Here is a 27,111-nt window from a genome sequence, read left to right as displayed (position 1 = left end):
TGAATGGACCATATAGAATGCCGGGGATATCAAAGCCAGGAAGGCAAATACCGAACTTACAGTACTATCGCTCTAGCATTACATTAAACATTTTTTTTTAAATCACATAGTCATAAGTTGCAATAATTAAGGGAAAGAGCATCTTAGGAGATTGACAATAAAAACTGTCCAAAAGATAAATCAAAGAATTAGAAGACAGATGGGAGGGAATCTGGGGACACTGGTGCTGGGAAATGTACACTGGTGAAGGGATGGGTGTTGGAATACTGTACGATTGAAATCCAACCACAAACAGCTTTCTAATGTTCTCAAAAAATTAAAAATAGATTTTCACTGGCAGCATAGTTGTTTACAAACAAGAGCCTAGAAAATTATTTATGAAATAATGCACTTTATGGTTCTTTTTTCCACAGGTATATAAGTTGTATAACAAGCAGCAAGCAAAGAAATGCTGATTCCACTGGTATTACTAAAAACATTAGGTCATCCAGTATCCTCCTCAACTCCCAAGAATGGTCATTAGTTTTACCTTTGGCTATTGTTGGCATCTGAAAAGCGATGCTGATCACTCCCACCAAATCTGCCAATGGAATTAAGGATCTCAGAATAGACCTAATTCTGATGGCCTCTCCTTTCCCAGCATGAATCAACTACAGAAGGAAAAACAAACAACATCAGAATAATCTTTGAATTAATATTATACACATATTGGGAAAGTTTGAAGTTTGAGAGTCTGGGTGTATAACAGTTTTCTGTTTAGCAAACAGAGTTAAACTTCTCGCACAGAGCTGGGGAGATGCTTCAAAGAGCAAGAGAGCATTTTTTGTCTGTGGGAGCCCCAGGCTTAATCCCCAGTGCTACATAATCCTCAGAGCACTGTTGGGAATAGCCGTAACCAGGCAAACAAAAACATACATCTTTTATAAATTATTTCAGGCTTATAGGGAGGTACTTATTTGCTCACACAGTTTTCACTGACTCCAGAATACAGCAAATCACTGACTGTAGTCTATATCAATCACTTAATTCATTAGAATAATAGTTTTGTTTTCATCTCTGTCTGTAGCACTGTAGCAGTATTCTCCCATTGTTCGTTGATTTGCTCGAGTGGGCACTAGTGACGTCTCCATTGTGAGATTTGTTCTTCTTATTGGCATATTGAATATGCCATGGGGAGCTTGCCAGACTCTGCCGTGTGGGCAGAATACTCTCAGTAGCTTCCTGGGCTCTCCGAGAGGGTCGGAGGAATCCACCCCGTGTGGACCTCGTGCAAGGCAAACACCCTACCCACTGTGCTATCGTTCTGGCCCTCTTTTTTCATCTCTAGGGTACTAAAATATATTGAGAATCTGGTCATATATTCATCTATACTTATTCTATAGAAGTAGATATGTATTCATATATAACTAGAACATGAGGAAAAATTAGAAACAAAAATTTTTTATTCCCTGCACTTACACAAATAGTTATAACTGATTTAGCTTTTTTGCTTTGTGAAGAAAATGTAATTATACATCCATCTGCATTCTACATAACAAGTAATCACAATGCAGGGGGAAAATGGCAAGGAATGTTTAACCAATAGTCACTGGTTAATAAAGTAGAATACAGCAGATCAGAGAGAAGCAAGAATCTTGGCCAGTCTCTGCAACAGACTGAAGGTTTCCAGCCAGGCTTGGTGACTATCTTTTCCTGTAGGATGTTAAATACAAGCATGATGGCTGATCCTCAACTATTGTTGTGAAAGGCAAAAAAAAAAAAAAAAAAGGAGGAGTCAGAATGGGAAGGTTAATCTCTTAGTTTTTTTCTTTCTTCCCTTGATATAATGGGACAAAATAAACATTTACCATTATAAATTAACCTTTAATTTTTTAAACAGAAAAAAATAACGAATATTGGAAGCATTTCTTCCATCTAGTCACCTTTAGCATACAGGTTTGTGATGGTCTAGTTCCACTGTCTCTGATAAAAACCTCAGCACTGACAGATGGTTAAAAATTAGATCTGGTTTCCAAATATCCAAAAGTCTCTCTATTCTTGAAGTCTTTTCTATTAACATTAAACAACTGTATCAAAAAGTTGAACTTGGAGGGGGTGGGTCCAAACTATACTGGGAAACCCAGTGCCCATAATGTGTGTGTGTGTGTGTGTGTGTGTGTGTGTGTGTGTGTGTGTGTATGTGTTTGGGTGGGAGAGGCTACCATGAATGTAGAGAATCGAACCTGAGGCCTCCACATATCAAAAGTGCACTTGAGTCATCTGTCTGTATCTCTCTTCCCCCCAATCTATATCATGAAGTAGAAAGTTCTAACCTGCAGAAGTGAGACAAAGATAATAAACCCAAGCAACAAAGGCCACGATATCAAGACAGGGAGAAAGAGAGGGATCCGTTAGCAGTGACCGAGTTTTTCAACCAGACTCTTCTGAAATGTACCTGACCCATCTCCAGCACTGTTCGCTCTTTCAAACTATGTACTGTTTCCCATGAGCAGGTCAAGAGGCACATTACATGGGACCTGACAAGCATTTTTAAAGTAAATATAACAGAATAAAACTAAGTATAAAAGACATCAAAATAAAATTATTGGTCCATGAAATTTTAATTTTGTCTTGGTCAAAAAGTTTTAAAAACCAGTAATTAATAAGATGTGATTAGCTCTTTCCTTCGCCTAAAATGTCCCCATCCCATTTTCCGTTAAGTTGGTGTCAAGAATGTAGCAGCTTATCACAACACTAAATGTCATAAAATTACTCTTGATAGCAGTGGTAGCTTCCTGCATACACTGAAATATGAGAAGATCCTTTATACAGAAAACATGTTCCTTTCTCCTTCAAGCGTGGGGCACTCTATGAATCTATTTTTCAGATGACATACTGAAATCCCGTTAAGAATGTTTATAGTCACAAAAATATTTTCAACTAAGTAAACAATTGTTCAGAAAGTAAGCTACAGCTATCATGTTTAACAGAGAAGAGAGATGAATTATTTTTGATATTATAATCCTACGGCAGTAGGGCACTTGTCTTACACAACAGCTGACCCGAGCCGACCCCGGTTTGATTCTTCCGCCCTTCTCTGGAGAGCTCGGCAAGCTACTGAGAGTATCTCACCTGCACAGCAAAGCCTGGCAAGCTAACCGTGGTGTATTTGATATGCCAAACACAGTAACAACAAGTTTTACAATGGAGATGTTACTGGTGCCTGCTTGAGCAAATCGGTAAACAATGGTAAGACAGTGCTATTATAATCCTTGCCAGCTACAAATATCTTAGCATAGATAATATAAATAACTACACCTGGATCCTATATCTTTGGGGTGTTTTTCTTTGCTTGTTTGTTAGTTTGTTTGTTTGCAGGGGGTTGGGGCAAAGAACTTACATGCATTTCAGGAGCACAACGACCTAAAAGGTCAATCAAAGCTGCATAAAAGGTCATGATGGCATTCCCCATGTGGATAGTATCATCTTCCTCTTCTTCTGTATCACTTTCATGGTTTTTGTTATAAGAGAAAACAAAGCAAAGAGCACAATAAAGCAACAAAATAATAAAGACTTCTTACATCAAAGGAAAGAAACCACCTAGGATAACCTATGCAACCTTTTCTTATACTTTACACTTAGGTCTTTAACTTACAACTTGACATGTTTGAACAATATAATAAAGACCAGGTTTGAGATTTTTGTCACCAAGTATATATTTCTTGGAACTTTATTGATTTCACCTTAAAATCTTTGGTTGTTGTTCCAAGATGATACCCAATTATGCTCCTGCCATTGGAGCTCAGGGACCAGCAGGGCCAAAGCTTGAATTCAGGCTCCATACAGGTTCTGAGATCGAATCCAGGACCTCAGTTATGTGAGGCTAACTTCAACCACTTGAACCACATTCCTAGCCACTGATAAAATTTAATAGTAATATTTTACAAAAGAATTAAACAATTACTGATTTGACGAGTTCTGTCATTTCTAGGAGCAAACAATACACTCGTTACAAAAGAACAGAGTTGATAAAGGAAGTTGGTAAATTTAGGCAACTTTTGTAAAATGCAAATATGTAAAACGGGGGTAATAAAGATCCATCCTTTTAAACTCAGCATGGTGTTTTGCCATACTGAGACAAAAGTTTATAACTATGAATGTGATTACATTTACCGATTCACCTTTTTTATTCAACTATCTTTTTTGGGGGGTCACAACTGGTGATTCTCAGGGGTTACTCCTGGCCCTGCACTCAGTAATTACTCCTGGCGGTGCGCAGGGACCATATGGAATGCTGGGAATCGAACCCAGGTGGGCCGCGGGCAAGGCAAATGCCTTACTGGCTGAACTATGACTCCAGCCCCACAACTATCTTTTTATTCCACTCTACCTAAATTATCGATAGTCTAATATGTCTTCTTTTTTATTCTATGAAAAAATAAAATGTTTCATTACTTCCCTACTGAGAGAAAAGTCTTCAGAATCTGAAAGATTATGTCATTCCTCCTTTGGTTTGGTGCTCGGCAAATAACCAAACAGTCGGCCCAGCTTGCTAACCTTATTCCTGGCATACAAGGCTGTTTCTTATGTCCCTATATACCTACATGTGTGGTTCTTTTGTTTTGTTTAGTTTATAATCCACACTTGGTAGTGCTTAGAGCATGCTCCTGGCTCTATGCTTAGAGATTACTTCTGGTGGTGTTTGGGAACCATGTGGGTTTCTGGGAACAAAATCAAGGTCTGCAGACACTGTACTATCTCTTACAACACCCCCAGCCCCCCCCCCCCCCACACACACACTATATTCTAGACTAGGGATTTCTTGATACTTCACTATTAAATGAAAGTAAAAGATCAATAAGGTTAACTGATTAACATATAACATTTTGGGGGGTACTTCCAAACTAGAAGCCTGCCATGGGTGCTAAAAGAACTTTTATGCAGGGGTGGAACAACAGCACAGAGGGTAGGGTGCTTGCCACCTTACAAGCAGATGACCCAGATTAGATCCTCAGCACCTCATTTGGTCATCTGAGCCCTGCCAGGAGTGCAGAGCCAGGACCATACCCTGAGTATTAGGAGTGTTGTCCCAAAACAAATAAACAAAACAAAAAAAGAACACTTACGCCATGTCTAAATGCTAAAGAATTAGAATTTAGGAAATTTTTTGAAAAACTTTCCAAAATAAGGCCTATTTCTTATCTTTACTAGTGGCAGTAAAGAAGGATGACAGTCCAACAGAACTCTGACTTCTTTAAAAAAAAGAAAGAGGAGGAAAAATACAGATGGCTGGATTAATTTATGCCACTTGCTGGGATCAGCCACTAAACCTTGTATTCTATGGTACAATATGAGGGAGTTATCATGTGTCCTCTCAGTTACAACTAGCTTAACCAGTCAATCAAACCCCTTTTCTGAACTTTACTACCATAGTTTAATCACCCTCCCCAGTAATTTCCTGATAAAGATCTATCTCTAACTATTATTATGAAAACTACCTACCTTTCCTCTGAAATCCAATGTCAAAGACCCACCTATGACCATCTGTGTCTCTCATTTTATCATAGCCCTCCTGAAAATGACACACAATAAATCTCCTAAAACCCAACATATCTCTACCAAATCCATACGGATCCCTGCAGTTCCTTTTTGTTTGTACAGTTTTTGGTATTGGGGCCACACTCTGGTTTTTGGTGTAGGAGAGATACTCAGTGATTAGTCCTGGCAGTGCTCGGCATGTGGAGAGTGAACCTGGATCAGCAGCATGAAAGGCAAGAAGGCACACACCCTACCCACTATACTATGGTCCCTACTACAGTTCCTGCTGAATTCATTTAGCCTTATTCCATCACCATTTCCAAAGCCTTTATTCTTCCAAGTCTAACACATGTGATTTTTAAGGGGAGGAATCACGCACATGATTATATTGCGAGGAAAGGGTTATATTACAATGAATAAAAAGAAAATTGTGCACTGACAAACATCAAGTTAATTAATATAATTGACATTAAAGAGTGTGTAGATTAGACCTACAGTGTTTTACTGGATCCGCTAGTTGGTGACGGACCATCTCGAGAGGGATCCTCAGCTATTTTTATGGCCTCTTCCATGGCTGCAAGAAGACCATTCCCACCTTCTCCTCTCAGCGCAGGGCCAAAGCATTCCGGCCTCCTGATGAGCAGTCTCACTACCACATTTGCGTTCTCCTCCACACTCTCCCCTAAGATCAAATAGCATAAATAAGCAAAGACTGAGTAAGTAGAAGTTCTGAACATATAAATAATTTACTAATTTACATGTAAAGAAAATAACTAAAACCAATGAACTTAGTAGCAATTTAATCAAAACTATGCCTTTATTTTTGGGAGGTGCAGGGTGAGGGCACACCTGACACCCACTAGGGGCTACTCCCAGCATGGTGCTCAAGGGTACTCCCATGAATGGGAGATCTTCAGCCCTAGGATTGAACTGGTGCTCCCACTAGTTGAAGCAATTGTTGGGGCTGGAGCGATAGCACAGCGGGTAGGGCGTTCGCCTTACAAGCGGCCAACATGGCCGACCCGAGTTCGATTCCTCCGCCCCTCTCGGAGAGCCCGGCAAGCTACCGAGAGTATTTGATATGCCAGACACAGTAACAACAAAGTCTCCAATGGAGACGTTACTGGGCCCGCTCTAACAATAAATGAAAATAAAAATTATAAGCTCAAGCCCTTTAACTCATGTCCTTAGTTCCTGAACCACAAGTTTAATGCACAGAAAATGCCAAGTTTCTTGCCTTATAACTTTTCAAAGTAAAGACAACTGTTAGCGGCACAAAAAATAATTTCTATTAATGTGTTTATAAGAAATAAAATCACAATTTCAACTATTATTAGATTACAACACAAAAATGTATAAGAACAGTCAAAATTTTTTTACTTAATGAAAATATATGACATCATTAGGAAATCTACAAAACAAATTATTACTCTGAAGCTATTACTGATTATAGAGAGGTGACTAGAGTTTGATATCAGGTCGCTATGGTTCCCTGGAATCACTAGGGCAGTCCAAGCACCTCTGGGTATGGTCTTGGAGGTCTCCAAGAACTGCTGTGGTAACCCAAGTAATCCCCATCACTGTAGGGCCTGAGAAGCACTGCATCCTAGAGATCTTGTATTAAACCACTGGTGAGCTGATCATCAATAATATGGCCTCAGGCCTCCTGAAAAGCAATTGTGAACTCCACCTCCATGCCCCCCCCAAAAAAAATAGAAATGACTCATCATAAAATGTAAAAAACTATGCACGCAGAAGGTTGTGTGTTTGCGGGCTCTCTGGACGGCTATATCTCACCGCCCGCATTTGGTGCCCTAGAACTGCTGTGTGTGGCCTGGATTGGGACTGCTGTTGGCCAAGGGCACACGAAGGAAGAGATGAGGGCCAGGCCGGTTGATCTTTGTAGCAGTTTATTGCAAGGAAGTTTATCCCATAGAAGAAATTTATGTTATGGAGGGCCTAGGATCTCTCAAGCACAAGTTCTCCTTGCTAGTCTCTCCGTGGTCCATCTTTTTGCCCTGCTCTCTCATTCTCCAGCTCCCTTCTAGTTTGGGCTGACACTCCACCCTGTCAGGTAACCAAATCAACATAAGAAAGCCCTTCCTGACTGCCCAAGGGCAAAATACCTCATAAGGTGATTTTCTCTTTTCCTCAGTCCAATCAACTATCAACTATTCCTGATGTTATGCAGGAAGGACAGAACAGTGTTATCCTACAATAATATATATATATATATATATATATATATATTTTGCTTTTTGGGTCACACCCAGCCATACTCAGGGGTTACTCCTGGCTTTGCACTCAGGAATTACTCCTGGCGGTGCTTGGTGGACCATATGGGATGCCAGGGTTTGAACCCAGGTTGGCTGCGTTCAAGGCAAATGCCCTAACCAGTGTACTATTGCTCTGGCCCTCACTATAAAATATTCAATTTCCCAATTTCATGTAAATACTGGTATATATTGTTATTTTATAGACCTTCTTTTATGAACTTTAATACTGTACAAAAATGCCCCAAGCAATAAGTCCTACCATTACAGAAGACAGCAAATCTGAGAAAATCAAGATATCGCTCTCCTTCAACTGGATTCCACCCAATGTCAGGATATCCCTTAGACACCAGCATCTGACAACTCTGGAGCCCGCAACCAGCCAAATATCGAACTACCTACAAACAAGATGATAGCAAAAGCATTATCTCCTGATTAGAAATCATTAGAGACTTGCGCTATGTTAAACGTGATTCTCAGAGGACTGGTTGAAGCAAATGTTCTAAAAATAAATGCAAAAAAATCAGTATAACTCACAAGGTTTTAGGCAAAAATTGGAATTAAGAAATATTAACAAATATTAACAAAGTGCTATTATTTATGAAATAATTCTACAACAGTCAATATACATAAGTTCATGTCATTTAATTAAGACTTGTATCTACAAAATTATAATATTTAATGAACTGCAAAAATGTCCGGTCTCTGGCCCATCTATATTGAAAGATCTCTCTGGGAATGATTATTTTATTGATGTGGATTAATTACAAAACAATACGTCAGTTTAATGGAGGGAAGGGGGCAAGGGGAAACACTAGAGAATAAAACTGAGAGTCACAAATACTTGTCTTCAAATCTGGCCTGTTTCATTACTGAGTCATGTCGTGAAAATTACTTAAACATTTTTAGCCACAATTTTGGGAGAAAACTAGCTTTGTATAGAGGCATAACTGAATTTAAAAAAAATACAATTTCTGTTTGGGCTGGAGCGATAGCACAGCGGTTAAGGCATTTATTTTGCATGTAGCCGACCTGGGTTTGATTCCTCCGCCCCTCTCAGAGAGCCCAGCAAGCTATTGAGAGCATCTCACAAGGCAGAGCCTAGCAAGCTCCCCATGGAGTATTCGATATGCCAAAAACAGTAACAACAAGTCTCACAATGGAAAGATTACTGGTCCTGCTTGAGCAAATCAATGAGCAATGGGAGGACAGTGCTACAGTGCAGTGCTACAATTTCTGTTTAAGCTGGGGATGTAGCCCAGCAGTAGACTCCATGCATTGCATGTATGTAGCCCTGGGGTAATCCCTGGCACCAAAACAAAATTTTGCTAAATTTTCATTTTTAAAATATATTTTTCATTTTTAAAATATATGTGGAATCAGATGAGGAAGAAAGTAACAGTTGTAAAGCCTTTTTTCTTCTTTAATCATTTTATTATAGTTGAGGTAACATGGATATAGTAGTGTTAACATTTACACTTTGGTGTACAATTATCACTGTATCTTTGTATCCACCAAAATACAAAGACCTTCAAAGCAAGATGAATTATTTGAAAAATTCTGGTAAGATGATTAATAAAATTATCTTAAGAAGCTTACTCTAGTCTGTTAAATAGGGAAGCAACATAAAGACCAGGAAGAGGACTTAGAATTTCATTGCATTATAATGAAGAGATGTTCTGAAAATTCTGGAAAAAAAACGTATTTGTGGTTTAATATGCTTAGTTTACCAATTATAGCTTGTGCTGGTATAAATAAACCCTTTATGCTATAAAATATATAAAAACAATTCTGAAACATTTTACGTAATTAAAATGTTTGACTAAAGTATAAGTAACAACAGGTACTGTGAAATGACAAGACCAACAAGAATGCATTTGAAATAAGTTGAATCCCTTTTCAGAGAAAAATGTCTTAGAAGAAACACTTTATGTCAAATCTGTAGTTCTTCACAACTTATTATAAGATTACGTATAACATAGGTAAGATTTAGAGTACCTTTTGAGGATATCACATAAATAGAACTAAATTAGGATAATGTCAAATTATCATGGCAAATAATCATAAAGAAATTTAAGTCACAAAAACACTGGCAGGAATGTTGCCTACCTTTTCTAGATCTGGTTCTCGTAAAGCTAAGGCCAATTCATTATTATCCATCACTGACGCAGCTGCCACATCAAGTGGTGTAGAACCCCTCATAGCTGGCGAGGCTGTTAATTCAAAAGAAGATAAAATGATACATGGATTATGCTGTAACTAGGAATTCATATAAAGAACCAAGTTTCAAATACAATTTGAATAGATGTAATATAGATCACACTAACACATATATTTATATATTTCAAAGTTTATTTTTTAATATGAATATTCATTTTATCGTAAAGATTAAAGATTCACACATCTACTTACCAAGACCAACACTGCTGTTTTCCAATAAATAACTGAGATGATCAAACATAGCTTTTTGATTCTGCCTACTTATACGACAGAAGTAACAGAGAAAACGACAACAGTTGGCCACCATCTTAGGAAAAGTTATTTCCTGCATAAAGAACATTTAGTTACTTATGAAAGTAAATTATTATAAAATTGAGCGCAGAAAATTAGGTTTCTATCACCTTGTTGATTGTGTGTCTAAGATCGCAAAATTAGAGATACAAAATACTTTTAAATGCCCATATTTTAACTCATCTCGTCCTTCAGACATTGAGATATGCAATGCTTTTTTTTTTTTAAAGAAGATGAAGGGACATTAGTGGAGGGAAATGGACACTGGTGAAGAAATTTTTGTTGGAACATTGCCTGAAACTTAACAATGAATAACTTTGTAACTCTGTAATTCAAAGTGATTAAAAATTATTAAAACATTGAAGATGGATAATCCATATATTTTAGGTCAGGAGGAAGAGTTAAATGAGAGCTTATACAAATTTTTAAATTTCACTTTAATACTTGAGACCACATGACAGGATGTTTTATTATATATGTTATTACTATTACACCTATTTACTATGAAGATTTTAAGGATTTGAAACTTTCTGATTGACACATGACTTGTGGACTGTATTTGTACTCTGGCAGGCAATCTACCTGCTCAGTTCCATTAAATGCATTCTCTTGATCATGCTGTATTATACTGCACATGTTTCATGCAGTTCTTTCTAAGTAATAAATTTTACAAAATATTTATGTCTTTCTATTCAGTAGATTGAACATGAGGAATATGGTCTCACTGTCATACTACGAAAATGCATCTTGAAACTTCAAAACTATTGAAATGATCTTTGCAACTCAGAAGTCATGAAAATAGATATATATTTTATAAAATTTGATTTGGTTTGTGTTATATGATTTCACTGCAAGTTTAATTCCTTTGAAGATTACTTAATCTTATTAAAATACTACATAGCATCAATCTCAAATTTTGGTCTGAATTATGAATTTAGTAGGACTATTATCACCTGGAATCATGGGTATGACTAGGTCAGAACATATTTGCTTTAAATGTGAATTAACTTATTTGTCACTGTCACTGTTCTCCCGTTGTTCATCAATTTGCTCGAGCGGGCCCAGTAATGTCTCCATTGTGACAGTTGTTACCGTGTTTGGCATATGGAATATGTCATGGGTAGCTTGCCAGGCTTTGCCGTGTGGGCGAGATACTCTCGGTAGCTTGCCAGGCTCTCCGAGAGGGGCAGAGGAATCGAATTTGGGTCGGCCATGTTGGCTGCATGCAAGGCAAACGTCCTACCCGCTGTGCTATTGCTCCAGCCCAACTTATTTATAATTAAGAAATAAACACTACTAAGGCATTAACTTTTAAGGCATAAATATGCATCAAATGAAAATAATGAGATATTAAGTACAAGATAGATGCTGCTATCCCTATCAGAGAAATAGTAGCAAATCCAACTCTCAATATGTAAGGTTGTATTTGTTTTTTCACAATCTTTATTTTTGACCCATATTTATAGTTTTCACAGAGCTACACACCCATTCTGTGCCCTGGGGTTACTCCCGGTGGTGCTTAGGGGATCACATGGAGCTGGGAAGCAAACCCGAGGTTCCTACATTCAGAGCATATGCTCAGCATGCTGAATTATCTCTCAGGCCCTCAAAAGGTGTTTGTAAATTCAAAAATTAAAAAAAATAGTCCTCCTAAGAGGATTTAAGAAATTATCAGTAAGAATATAAAATGCATGTGTTCCTGAAGTGATAGAAGTGATATGGAGTCCCAAGAATGAAAGGTTATCCCTTACCTTGGACTCTCCACCTCCCAAAACATTCACCATGACCTCCATCACTGTCTCATGCATACCAAGAGCCCTCATGAGATTAGGGTGTTGATAAAATACTTTGTTATTCATGATATCCCTAGAAAAGAGAGGGTATGAGTGGGGGGAAAGCAAAGAGGTCAGAGAAATATTTAAAGTAAAATGTATATGAGATACTAATAGCTCTCTGAAATAATCCTTGCCATGCATGAAAAAAAAGATCATAGTAAAGCAAAAAGTTAATGAGGATAAGTAAGTTTAAATTTGAAATATTGATAAATTACCAGAAATAGTATATAAGTAGTATATTTATTTTAATTACAATCTGCAATTACATGCAAACATTAGTTTATATAAAATACATAAAGTATATAAATTCTTGATAAATATGTTTTTCATAGTGTTGATAATACTAAATATATTTATATGTAAAATTAAAATACCATTCCTTCTTAGTTATTTCTAACAAAATGTCTTTACTTGTTCTTATTATTTTGCTTTTGTTGAGAGACTATTTAAAGGGGTGTTCAGTTGATTTCTAGGATCACATCTAGTAGAGTTGGGGATGGACAGGCATGCAGTGTCAGAGACAGAACCCAGGAATTTTCAAACAAGAAATGTGCTCTACTATTTGAACTCTATCTCAAATACAAAATGCTTTTAAGAGATATATATGTCCATAATAAGTTGATATATATAAAGTTCAGTAGAAGTCACTGCCACTGTCACTGTCCTCCTGTTGTTCATTGATTTGCTCGAGCAGGCCCAGTAAGGTCTCCACTGTGACATTTGTTACTGTGTTTGGAATATCAAATACGTCATGGGTTGCTTGCCAGGCATCGCCATGTGGGAGAGATACTCTCGGTAGCTTGCTGGGCTCTCCAAGAGGGACAGAGAAATCAAACCTGGGTCAGCTGGGTGCAAGGCAAATGCCCTACCCACTGTGCTATCGTTCCAACCATCAGTAGAAATAATATAAATAATTGAAATGAACATTCAATTAAACCAAGATCAAATGACAAATATATGATTTGTATTATTATTACTACATTGCACAATACTATTATATATTGCAGGTATTTTCCTAAAATCTGTTCAAGAGTCATTACAAATAGCTTTGCCTTTTATTTATTTCATTGCTTTTTTGTTTTTCAACTCAGGTGTATACTCAGGGTTTACTCCTGGCTCTGCACTCAGGGATCTCTCCTCGCAGGACCTGGGGACCCCATGGAGTGTGAGGGATTCAGTACTACCCCTATACTATCTCTCCAGCCCTACAACTTTGCTTTTTAAAACTTTAACTTTAGTCAAATTAAGGGAAGGATTATTTTTATAAAATGTTTTCTTGTCAGAGCTATAACAAGAAAACAATATATACTCTGCAGAAAATTGAAACCTGCTGTTTAAATTTGAATTATGGACCGATAGCACAGCGGGTAGGGCGTTCGCCTTACAAGCGGCCAACATGGCCGACTCGAGTTCGATTCCTCCGCCCCTCTCGGAGAGCCCGGCAAGCTACCGAGAGTATTCGATATGCCAGACACAGTAACAACAAAGTCTCCAATGAAGACGTTACTGGGCCCACTCAAGCAAATCGACGATCAACGGGAGGGCCTTTACCTTATATATTCATTTTTTTCACAGCAGGTAGGGCATTTGCCTTGTATGTGGCCAATCCGGCTGACCCAGGTTCAATTTCTTCACCCCTCTCGGAGAGCCCGGTAAGCTACCAAGAGTATCTTGCCCTCACAGCAAAGCCTGGCAAGCTGCCCGTGATGCCAAAAACAGTAACAACAAGTCTGACAATTTGTTGTGAGATGTTACTGGTGCCCGCTTGAGCAAATCAATGAACAATGGGAGGACAGTGCTACAGTGCTACAGTGCTACTTTTAATATTATGACTATATCGAGAGGATATAATTGTATGGGTTTTCCTACATTCATTAATTTAATTTTTTCACTTTTAATGTAATTAATTTTTTGTTCAAATAATGAAAGTTGTTGAGAGTATACTCAGAAAAGTGACTTGGTGGTCGCACCATGAGCAAGGAATAATTTATTTCATACAAAAGCAAGTAAACTAATTTAGCCCTTTCTGTCATTTTTGGAGGCAGTACTTTTCACAAGAAAACCTTCACTCTCAAGTCACATTTGTATCACAGGGAAAGTTCTCTTCTTAATTCAAATCTTTTTGTATAACCTAAATCTCAAAGTATTTAAGTGCAAAATATTCTTTGTGTCAGTTCTAGATAACCAATAGGTTTTTAATCCTATACCCGTAAATATTAATGCACCTACAATAGTTTACTGGAATAAAAATAATTTGAATAAATTAAAAAGACAACAGTTATAATATTAGAATGATTTACCCTAATCCACGAATCATAAGTTTCTCTTCTTCTTTGCCCATTCTCACACTCAACAAAGAACGGATTTGTCCAAGAGATGCCAGCAGGTTGATGGTATCTTCCACTGAAACACCATTTATAGTGTAGGTCTTTGGCAGAGCCCGAACCAGACCCCCGATGCCATCATATTGTCGATGGAGCAACATAAACATGGCCCTCACCAACTCAGGGTCTTCAATGACAGACTCTTGAGCCCATCGGACCATCGTGTCTGATATCAACTGTTGTAGAGTTGCTGTAAAATCATCATAGATAGTTTAAAAGAGGAGAAATAATAAGAAACAAAATCAGCTGGGTATTTCAACTGCATATCTTATGGCCCAATTTGCCATCAGTATTTGCTACCAGATTTGAAAAGCCTAGGAATACTATTTGAAGATAATAAAGGTTATTTAAAAAATTTATAAATGTCTATAGAATAAGCTGTGAGCATGCATAAAAACACAAAATTTCCATTAGAATCCACTATTATAATTGAATTATTTTAATTTATCAAAATTATAACCAATTTTTCAAAACCACTATAAGCAATCAATATGAACTGTGATTTTTAGTTTTTTTGTTCTTTATGCATATCTAACATCATGTATCCTTATTCTTAAACACATATTTATTAAATTGTTTCCAAATTTGAGTTATTTACAATGGTGAATCGAGATAATTATACTTTAAATTAATTGTGGATCCTGAATTGTCACTGATGAGATCTTCAAAAGGATTTTACACTTGATCTTAGACAAAAGGCCAAGAAGTGATCAAAAGGATTTTAATGTAAAACTATACTGAAGTGAAAAAGTATTTCCTATATACAAATTGCTAGAAATGTAATATACAATGGTAGTGCACTTGAAAGCGATAAACTTTCAAACCTTTTAAAATAAATACCAAAATTGATGAAGCTACGTAGAACTGATGTGAATAATGACTACCTAGTGAAGTACTTAAATCTTATGAAAACATGGGTTGATATTTAGAAGACGCTATTTTATCTGTACATTGAGAAAAAAAATGACTGCCAATTTTAAGCAGATACAAAAATGCAGTTAAGATGTGAATATACTTTCACATATTACAAAACCATGCTGTCATTTTAATAGGTCAAAATCATAAGCTTGATACTAACAAAAATCATAAGAAAATGATTTCTGATATTTAAGACTACGTGACTTAAATTTGGTAGTGATAATAAAGAAAAAATTGAGTGGGTCAGAGAGTTAAATCAACGGAATGAGCACATGCTTGGCATGCATGAGACCTGGTTTTGATCCCGAGTGCTACATGATCCCCTGAGCACAGCCAAATGTAGCCCAAAACTCCATTATCTGTGACCCCAAAAACTAAATAAATGAATAAATATTAAAAAATAAATTTAGTAACTCATCAGAAAAAATACAAGTTTGTGAATTTATTTTTTCTTTCAATAAAAGTTGCTAATCAGTCAGTGTTGCATCTTAAAATTGGGGTATCAAAGAGAGGTGACAAAAACACAGGTCTACTTTGAACCCTTTCTTGATGAGTGTCATGTCTGAGGCTGTTCCAGTCTTGGTTTCAAATATCAGTCATTACCCTTTAGCGAAGGAGGGTACAGATAAAGCAGGAATGTATAACACTTCAGCAAATACTTCAGAACCAAAATATAGATATTGATAATAGTTATTTAGAGAAACATTTGCATGTGACACAAAAAAAAATCTGGAAAGAAATAACATCATATATAGAAAGCAAAAGCTACATTCCTCCCTTAATACTTTCTCTTGATAGACTTCAAATACCTAAAATTGCAGTTCTGTTGGGAGTCCATCCACCCTTCTAATGCTCTCTCTCAATCTGTTCTGCTGTCTACTACTGCAGCTAGAGACATCTAGTTAAGAATCTGATTCTTGGAAGTTGCACACAGAGTTCTCACTGGTTAATCTAGCATGTTAATAGTTCAAAGGATGAATCAGTGCCAGCAGCTGAGTCACTCTGTCAGTGCCCTTTCACACTGCTTACAGGACTTCTGGGAGTCACTCTCAACTGGTTTTTCAGCTTGTTTCTTCTTCAGGTATGTCACCTTTTCTACCAGGGACAGCAGGCGTCCTCTAATTGTTAAATCACTGTTTCCATCCAGAGACCCATCTTCATCCAGCTCAATCCCTAGTAGAAAAGAAGATAAAAAACAAACAAATAAGCTACCGAGAGTATTCGATATGCCAGACACAGTAACAACAAAGTCTCCAATGGAGACGTTACTGGGCCCGCTCGAGCAAATCGATGATCAACGGGAGGGCCTTTACTATTTTACCTTTACTATTTTACATACATATATAGGGTGTATATGTGTGTGTGTGTGTGTGTGTGTGTGTGTGTGTGTGTTAAATGTATACTTAGGAGTAATCATTCTCAGGCTTTCTCCTAAATTTTTCCATCCACAAATTAAAGCAGTTTCTCAACTTTTTCCAACCATGGCCCCCTTTTAACCTTGTTCCCTTACTCTGGTCCCATATCCTACTTGTTCAAACCCAAGTTTTGTGTTATCATTCCCTACCTGGGCCATTTTTATATGTGATCCCACTAGAATCTTCTGGAAGGCCCCAAGGAAATATATGGTCCTCAGTTGAGAAACGCTTGTTTAAATAAAGCTGCCATATCTAAAACATTTGGCAATGAACTAAGCAATTTTGCCTACTAAATTTCCTAGTTAAGACTTATTCCTAGCCTCTTTTGTTCTTTTCTCTTTCCCCTTTTCTCTTTGGGCTCAGGAGTATGAAAAGTCAGGGCAATACATCTAAATCTTGATGTTGGAGTCATGATCAATTCTACTAAATTGATCATGTAGACTCTAATAATAGTAATACTATATTTGATAGATATAATACTATACGTGGGCACTGTCTGTGTAAAGGTAAAGGTAAAGGCCCTCCCATTGATCATCAATTTGCTCGAGTGGGCCCAGTAACGTCTCCATTGGAGACTTTGTTGTTACTGTGTTTGGCATATCGAATACGTCACGGGGAGCTTGCCAGGCTCTGCCATGCGGGCAAGATACTCTCGGTAGCTTGCTGGGCTCTCCGAGAGGGGCGGAGGAATCGAACTCGGGTCGGCCATGTTGGCTGTGTCAAGGCAAACGCCCTACCGCTGTGCTATTGCTCCAGCCCATTGGAACATTATATGACTGAAATCAAATCATGAACAACTTTATAACTGTTTATCACTGTGATTCAATTAAGAAGTTTAAAATGATATAGCAATTAATAATCACACACAAAAATAAACAGCTTATATTGTAGAAGCTACTTGTTAATATATAAGACAATATGCACCAAAACTCTGTGTAAAACTGTAGTTCAATCCTTTCTACCCTGCCTGAACTTCCATAATTTTTATTCTACTAAATAACCTCCAGAAAAGTTAGCAATATTTTAGTAAGTTGCAAGACTGAGAGAATTGGTTTAAATGAAATGTTTTATATCTAAAGCAACAATTCTGGATTTTAGTGAACCCACATGTAAATATATATGCATATGTATGAATTCTATAAAATTCAAAATATATGTATGTATACATATTTGTGTGTGAAGTATAACATTTCAGTAGACATTTAAAGAAGTGGCTCTATTCATAAATTACTATCCAAGGTGAAGCTTTACTCTTTACTAAAATAATATGACCAGTGTTACTACATGTGTCATTAAAGAAATAACTCCTTTTCTTTTACTGGAACACAGACTTAGTAACACTATATCATAAAAAGAGAAAGAACTATACATGCAAAATAGCCAATCAATTCCAATATAAAACTTTAAAATTAATGAGAGGAATTTCTATCTTTTCAGATATTTGGACTGCTAAAATGTTACTTACTAAAGAATTCCCTAAAAAGTTGATTAAATTCACAAGCTACTCCTAAATTTCCTATGCTGGGCCAAAAAATGTGGTTCTACAAATAGTTGAACTGTTTGGGAAAAAATGTCTTTAGGTTAAATCAACATGACACATCTCTGCCAATGCTCTTGTTATATGGCCCTTGTCCCCCTTCCCACTCCCTGACTCTTCAGGCAAGAAGAAAAGGAAAATAAAAACCGTTTTGGTTATGCTTGGCTCAATTTTACTGCCCCTCTAATCTTTCTACCCTTTTTGCTTCCCTCATAGCATTTGTTAACCAATTAACCATAATAACTGACCTTATATCAATGCCTAACTGGAATCATGCATATTTGTGAAATTATTCACATAAATCAGTACCATTGTACTGTACATGGGGTTTAAATATTATTAGTTATTTAAGTCAAAAAGATCCTACCGCAATGGGCCATCAAATCTTCATGAAATTCCAAGAGCTGGTCTCGAATTTCTTCAGGACATGGACATTCATTTTTGTCATCCTTAAAATTGAGAAGCATATTGATCTGGAAGATTGGGCAGGATAGAGGAGGATGGACAAGAAAAAAAAGAAGTTCAGGAAATGTGAATTCAGAAACATCGTAAAAATGAAGATGGTTAAAATTTAGTTTGAGTATTCATAACTTCTCATTTGAGAGATAAAAAGTTATTGCTTATCATTTACTCCAACAAATTCCACAAAGTATACAAAATAATTCAAAGATTAGTATGCTAAAATAGTCACATGATTTACTTCTTTCTCAATCCCACAATGTTAGAATCTAGTATACTAGAATTTTAAATCAACTAAACTATATTGCTTAAAAAATAATTTATTATGCTTGTATTTTGCTATCATTCTAGCAATTTTAATACTATACTGAATATTTAAATAACTTTGTTTTTGAGCATGCAGCTCAAAAAAGAAGAAAAACATCTAAATGTAGTTGAAAAGTAATCTGTTCCATGGATAAGTGGATAACCAGGGTTTTGCTGGCATTAATGGTGCAATTAGATTGCAAAAATTTTCCTTCCATTTATTCTGCTATTAAACAGAAAAGTACTATGTTTATAAGTAAAGAATTGCGTTCTGCCATTCCATAACTTTTTCTTTAGGAATCAGTTTTCTATCTAGAGTTTTCGTGAAGGTGCTTTTTTTCTGTAATAATTATACATTCATATGCTATCTAAAGAAATAATACAAAGAGGTCTTTGCATACAGCACCCAATTTTCCCTAATGGTAATGTCATGCATATCTTGCATATTGTATAGTATTTCAACTCAGAATATTAACACTGACAAAGACAAAATAGCAGACAATCCATCACCCCAGGAACCCAATCTTTTACGTTTCTATAGCCAAGTCCACTTCACTACTCTTAGATCCTCAATCTCTAATTCCTACCACAAACAAACTGTTCTCCATGTCTATATTAGTTTTTTTTCCAAAATATGATTTAAATGAAATCAAACAGCAAAAATATATAGCCCCATAAGAGCCTTTTGATATCTATGAAGTTTTTAGTGATAATGCATTTCATGCCTAATATTGCTAATTTTGTCTTAGAGTTCTCTTTTCCTTTTGTTAGCCCTTTAAAGGTTTTGTGATCATATAAAAGTTGTTTTTTTTTTTAATAACAAGCTTTCGAATCCATTGGCTTTTCCCTTTTTTGTTGCTTTTACTTGTTTGTTTGACTACTGGGCTACAGCTAGTGGCTCTGTGCTCAGTGATCAGTTGTGTTGGTACTAAGGGAGCCATTTACAGTTCAGGGGAATAGAACCTAGTCAGTTGTATGCAGGAAAACACCATAATCACAGTACTATCTCACTTACCCTGATTCTTTTTCAGTTATTATCCTGTTTTCAGTTTCATTTATTTTTGTTCTAACTTACATTATAACCTTCTATCTGCTTACTTGGGTTTATTTGCTCTTCTTTTTCTAATTCTTTGATTTGATTAGTTAACTAATAGCACTGTAGCTCTGTTCCCCCCCACCCCACACCCCGTTGTTCATCAATTTGCCGAACCCAGGTTGGCCGCGTACAAGGCAAATGCCCTACCCGCTGTGCTATAGTAGCTTAGATTATTTATTTAGCCAGATTTTCATCATTTGTATTACACCTTTTAGTACACCTTTAAAATCATAAATTTCCTTTTCTGCAATATTCTAGCCATTTCCACAAATTTTGATATATGATATTTTCAGTTTTTCAGTTCATGCAATTTTGAATTTCTCATGAAACTTTGATCTCAAATCATAAATTGTTTAGAAATTTGCTGTTTATTTCCAATTTTTTGAGGATTTTCTTGTTATGTTTCTATTATTAATTTTCAAGTTGACTCCACTGTATTAAAAATGCTCTGTATAAAAAAAGCAATAAATCATTTGAAATGTACTTGAGCAAACTTATATTCCAGGTTATAGTTCATCATTAAAGATGTTTCATGAGCACTGGGGGGCAGTAGTGTATTTTGAATCAAGAGATGGTTCAGCAGTTAGGGTGTATGTATAGGATACACCAGACCCAGCTTGATCTCCAGCACAGTGGTTCCCCAGCACTCTCAGGTATGACTCTGGAGGCTTCCCAAGCATCTCTGGAATGCTCAGATAATTACCAACTCCACGGAGTCAAAACAGTACAGAATCATCAAGAGCTTGGGTTGAACCACTACCTGGTTGGTGAGAATCACAGGTAGTGACCTGAGAGCCCCAGATAAGCAAACAAACAAACAGACAAACAAAATGTATTCAGTTTTGGTGTAGAGTGTTTACAAATATGCAAACATCCTATTAGTTGATAATAGTTTCAGATTGCCCTACATTCTTGCTGGTTATCTGATTAGCCTTTTCATTGTTCTCTGGGGGGAATTAGCAAAACTCACAAGAGAAGCATAAGAGTTTTTCCCCACTCCAGCTTAGTGTTGCTCCTGGCAGTGTTCCAGGGACCATGCAGTACTGGGAATCAAACTGGGTCTTCCAGCATATAAACAAGTTTTCTATACTAATGAGTCATCTTTCTGGCCCCTTTTATTAGCACTTATATCAAAATTGAGAGAAGGGTATTGAACTCTCCAAATATACTTTTATCTGTAAGATTTGTATTTGTCTTATTTTTTCTGTCATTTCTGTGTTAATTTCATACATTTAGTATCTCCGTTGCACTGCACTGCACTGCACTGTCCTCCCGTTCATCGATTTGCTTAAGCAGGCACCAGTAATGTCTCCATTGTGAGACTTTTCTAATTTCTTTCTGAGACGTTCTTATTTACTTACGTTGCAAAGAGGTTTATGGTGACATTTTAAAAATCTTATTAATTTTAACATCTTATCATCTCAGAATTGCTATAGCAAATTGATCATTCTTTTTATTCAAGTTTATTTTGTCCTGGTATGATGTATGCACTCAAATGAAATCTTGGACATTTAAGGCAGTAAATTAAGAGACTTTGACTCAGTCAAACTTGTGGCTTCTTCTGACTCTGTCAAGCAAGAGAAGGATTTGGACTTCTCATTAGTTCCAGGATAAAGTACAAGTTCTCTTCATTTGAAGGAGAAAGACACCATTATAATGTCTGCTGGGCAAGACTGGAGATAGATTCTTCACTAGTTTCTTATTATATTCATAATACTCTGGCTGAAAAGGTAAGAGTCACTTGGCCCTTCTCCCTCCCTGGACACTGAGTCACTTCAGGAAGAGTAGCTCTCAGAATCACCCTGGATGTAAAATCCTAGTACCCTAAATTCTAGATGGAACAACTCAATATAAAAACCTGGCTAGAATGGACATCTAAGATCCCTACTCGGCTGGCCAGAGTGGTTTATTGCAGTGTTTAGCTAGACAAGTTCAGTTCATTATCAGAAGTCTTCTGTCTTGTTAGAAAGACAGTTTTCCTGTTTCTTTGAATAGACATTGAAGACTTTTGTTGGGGCTCTTCTTGTCTATGCCCATTGCACTTCAGGAGTACCAACTTCTTTAGTTTCACTCTGGGGTTAGTGAAGAAAAAACAAAACAAAACAATAACCCATGGGATTCACCACAGTGTTGTTCCTTGAGTACCAAGTTCTGTGGATTCCATGAAAGTATCTTGGATACAGAAACAAATGGAAGGATAAACAGATATCTGCCAGTTATACCCATCAACCACTAAAACTACATCTTGGCACTTTCTAACACAGTGAATTAGTATTCAGTATGGAATTCTAATTCCATACTGAATTAGAATTCAGAAAATTCACATTCTTAGACTAGCTTGTTCTGTTTCATGAATATACCTTCCTTTGGTTCCACTGCCCCTTAATGGGATCTAGATTTGGAGGTGAGTAAAAAAGAGGATAAACCACAAGCAAAAAAATAAATAAAAATAAGAATAAAAAATCAATCTTTCAGCAAAATTGATGGATTCACAATTTGTTCTTCAGGGGAGGCACCAAATAGAAAGTGTCCAGTATGAAATCCTAGAAGTCTAGACTCCCTACTGAGTAGCAACACACCAACCAAAGAAAATCACCTACATGCAGTTAGGCATTGTCACTACTTGAAGAATCTCAGAAACATATGCTGCAGTCCTCAAAGTGTTTATGATGTACTTGGTAGATTGTAATGTGTTTCTCATTTCTTTAAAGTAGCCAAGCAGATTCTTTGGTGAAGCCAAGAAACAAACTTATCACATAATTCAGCAATATATGTGTATTGAATGGCTCAAAGGTTTTTTTAAATTTTTATTAAGTTATTTACAATTTACATAATAGAGTTTTAGGCATACAATGTTTCAACACCTATCCCACCACCGATGTCAACTTCCCTCCACCAGAATCTCCAGGTTTCCTTACATCCCAAGGCCTCCTCCTTAATAGGTATATAGCAACATATGAGTGGAGAATGAAAATGTGATAACTATCTATTTATCTATCTATATATGTATAACACACTTTTATTCTATATATGTACACTTTCATTGCGTGTATATATACATATAATGCAATATTACACAATTTCAAGAGATTATAAAATTATGCAATTTACTGCAAAACAGATGTAACTGGCAGATATCATGTTAAGTGCAGTCTTCAGAAGAAGAAAGACTAAAAATATTTTAAAGATAAAATTAAAAGAAAGATTTTTAACTGTATTTTTTACCTGTTCTTGAGGTGGTGACCTAAATTCTTTTGTTTTCCTGGCTGTCAATGCAGCTGACATATTTAACGCTTGCATAACTTCATTATACCGGAATCGCTGATTATCTTGAAGCTTTGCTACAAAGTCATCTGAAAAAGCCACAATGGCTTCTATTCGGTGCCGGACTTGGCAGTCACAGAGGTATTGAAGCAGCAGACACATCTAAGAAGATTAGCAAAGAGATATCAAATTAAATTTCTGAAGCTTCACTTAGTGTATGTCAAATTAAAATGTGTGGCAGACATGTTTACTTGCCAACTCTTCCCATTCACGTATAGTTTTCTGATGTATAGTCAGTAATATTCTTACTAAACAATCACTGAAAATAACTAATATGTGCTCCTTTGTTAATCATTCCCATTTTGAAGGCCTAAGTTCTGTGAATAATGATCTCTATTAGGAGAAGTTTGCCAAGAATCTGGGAAAGACTTTTCATGATTAGTAACAGACTTGAACAAATTCTTTCCAAAATGACTATAACTGGGTGATTATAGGAAGAATAATATAAGTAACACACCTTAGAATGTAAACCTTAAGTCATGGAAAGATAATGAAAGCTTGCTGTAGAACTATTTTCCAGACTGTATGCAAGTTAAGTGATTATTAAATTAATTACTATCACCCCGTTGTTCATTGATTTGCTCAAGTGGGCGCCAGTAACATCTCCATTCATCCCTGTCACGTGCTAGTGTAGCCTGATGGCATATTGGGGGCACTTTCAGGGTCAGGGGAATGAGAACCATCATTGTTACTGTTTTTGGCATCTCGAGTATGCCACAGATAGCTTGCCAGGCTCTGTGCAGGCAGGATACTCTCAGTAGCTTGCCAGGCTCTCCAAGAGGCATGGAGGCTTTCAGGGAAGCCTCTAATCACCTTTATAGGTGTGCCCAGTCAAGCCTATATGTGGGCAAGATACTCTTGGTAGCCCGCCAGGTTCTCTGAGAGTGAGAACTAGACAAAAAGAGGTCGCGCGGCCGCAAATGTGGCCACACGCTTCCGGGAGCTTGGTCTATTGTCTGGATCGTAGCCGTTGATGGGGTTACAAAGCAGTTGGTGGATGTAACTGTCTAGTTACATGGTCGAATTACATGGTCATTAAATAATTAAATAGATATTCTCCTAGCAGAAGGATATTTAACTGAAATGTATCACAGAAATATGCTAACTACAGAATGTTCTGCCCAAATTTAGGAAAATACTTAAGTATACTTAATACAATTTGTGACATAAATGCCGGGGCCCCTCCAAATTCCAGTAGGCGGGGGTCACACCAACCAACTGGCCCCCTGGTGCCGTGTAATCCCATCAACGGCCAAGACTCAGAGACTATAAAACCCAGCTCCCGGAAGAGAACAGCGCAGAGTCTCCTGCCCCCACACCTGGCTGTCCTCGCCGGAGCCCCTTGGAGGGGAGCAGGTTGAGTTCTCCTCCCCGACCCGACCAGGGCTCCGGCAGCTGAAGACCTCCAGAACCAACCACCACCATGCTGAGACCACTCTCCACACACATGAAGGAACCGGCAGAGGAACATAGGCATGCGGGTCCTGGGACTGAGATCTCCCAGCCTACTCGGATTGGTGCTGAGCATCCTCCACCCAGATTCTCCAAATTCCAGTAGACATCTTATTATGACATCTTATTATCTCATTCCTACTTTGGACAAACTGGCAGGCTACAGAATCTAACCTGCCCACACGGCAGAGTCTGGCAAACTCCCCGTGGAGTACCCAATATGCCAAATACCAGTAACAATGATGGGTCTCATTCTCCTAACTCTGAAAGAGCCTTGAATATGGCACTTTTTAAAAAAATCTCAGGGCTAGGACGAAGAAGATGTTACTGGGGCCTGCTCGAGGCAATCGACGATTAACAGGATTAATATTTAAAATTAAATTAATTAATTAAAATACTTTTCCCCTCAGACTATGAACTTCTGGAAGGCATGATCCAAATCTGTTTCCTTTTCCTAACAGCAAGTACCTGACTCAGAGCAAGACCCAATGATTAACACCAAGGAATGAAGAACAAAATTGTACTGATAATGGGCTCTAATGGGAAACATCAAATTGACCCTAATTATAGGGTCTATTGATCAAAATTGACCCTAAATACCCTTCACAGAGATATTTATAGAACTCTTCCCACATCTTGAGGAACACAGACATGCAATATTTTCGATTTTTAGAAATACATATGCAGAAAATAGATCTTTCTGAGTGAGAACATGGACCTCTACCAGTAAACAAGTGATCAATATTGGCAAGTGTACATGTGAAGCAAGAGAAGCAAAATGGAATTTTTTGTATTTTCGGCATTCTTACAAAAAATGTCAGTGCTATACATTTGTATAAGCAAGAGGACATATGCAAGGAACAATTAAAGGAGAGGGAAAAGAACTGGAAAGACAGAAACCCCTTTCTTGTACCACCTTCTGAGATACACACACACACACAAACATACACATACACACACACAGAAGCAAATACAACAGGGTCCACTTGCAGATGTATGCCAGATATACTTAACCAATAAACCTACCTTACAAAATAAACTCAATGTGCCTTTTATTAACTATCACAAATTGACTCAACAGAAGTCATTCCTTTCATTCTAATCAAGGAAGTTAGACCGGATAGATACAAAACACAATAGGAAGTTCATTTATGAAGAACTACAATTATTTAGAAATAAAAATAGAAAGAGGCAAAAGCACATTTTTATATCTTATCTACCAATTGTGAAATTCATAAAATATATTTTCTTAATTACCTGCAATTTAACTGGCTCTGGCAGCTTCATTTGGAGCAGGCCCTCCTTGGGTCCACTGCCCACTCTAGCTTCTTCTTCCACAGATCCTTCCTGCTTTGAGTCTTCAGTGCCCAGATCTTTCTCCAAACTTTCGCTCTCCTCCTCTGCAGTGGCAGCTTCCTTGAACACACTAGGCTCAATCAGCTGTAGGATGTGCTTCAAATCCTCATTGTGAAAGATGCCCATGATGAGCAATGTATAGAACAGTTTGATGAGGGGTACAAAGAGAAATTCCGTGGTTCCTCCTACGGGGTCCCGGGCATGAAGACTTCCCTCTTTAACAGCTTCTGTGAGCATCTGTATAGTTTTGGTTTTTAGGATGTCCAGGGGGAACTCTGGACTGTATTGGTAACAATCATTATTAATGCTTACAAAGCTGGGGGAGGAAAACTGCATTCGAGGTCGCAGGGAGGTGCTTAAGCCAATCCCGGGGAGGCCATGCTTTTTGTTCTCATCGGGGAACAAGGTGATGCTCTTTGTCTCCTCTGTCATGGGGACAATAAATTCATTGTTCATCATGAGCCTGGCAGTGGCATAGGAGCTAAGGTGGATGTCAATCAGAAGGTCATAGTAGCCGGTCCGCAGCAAACCAGGCATGTACTTGTTCTCGATGGCATAGAGGAGCTGAGGTTCGTCTACATGGCTGCACAAGGCATGGGCAACCCGGTGGTTCCCAAGGGCACAGACAGCTGAATAGAGTCGGAGAGTGTGATAGTGGAATTTCAGCAGTTCTTCCTGCTCTGTCAATTCTAATATGTCAACAGACCTAGGAAAGGGAGAAGGATAGT

The 27,111-nt window shown here is 37.4% G+C and overlaps 1 protein-coding gene across 1 annotated transcript in view; it reads right to left on the bottom strand.

Moving 5' to 3' along the window:
• Positions 1–27,111, bottom strand: part of RYR2 (ryanodine receptor 2) — a 754,458-nt gene that overhangs the window by 209,422 nt on the left and 517,925 nt on the right. Inside the window, exons 38-49 of the mRNA XM_056113587.1 lie at positions 26,285–27,089; positions 23,477–23,677; positions 18,758–18,863; positions 16,468–16,611; positions 14,437–14,710; positions 12,053–12,167; positions 10,203–10,335; positions 9,900–10,003; positions 8,053–8,188; positions 6,013–6,199; positions 3,380–3,485; positions 530–650 (exon numbers count right to left, since the gene is read on the bottom strand). Of these exons, the coding sequence (XP_055969562.1) occupies positions 530–650; positions 3,380–3,485; positions 6,013–6,199; positions 8,053–8,188; positions 9,900–10,003; positions 10,203–10,335; positions 12,053–12,167; positions 14,437–14,710; positions 16,468–16,611; positions 18,758–18,863; positions 23,477–23,677; positions 26,285–27,089 (2,432 nt within the window). The remainder of the gene's footprint in view (positions 1–529; positions 651–3,379; positions 3,486–6,012; positions 6,200–8,052; positions 8,189–9,899; positions 10,004–10,202; positions 10,336–12,052; positions 12,168–14,436; positions 14,711–16,467; positions 16,612–18,757; positions 18,864–23,476; positions 23,678–26,284; positions 27,090–27,111) is intronic.

This window comes from Sorex fumeus, unplaced genomic scaffold (assembly GCF_029834395.1).
Source record: "Sorex fumeus unplaced genomic scaffold, SorFum_2.1 ptg000021l, whole genome shotgun sequence".
NCBI lineage: Eukaryota > Metazoa > Chordata > Mammalia > Eulipotyphla > Soricidae > Sorex > Sorex fumeus.
This window is presented reverse-complemented; position numbering and strand designations above follow the sequence as displayed.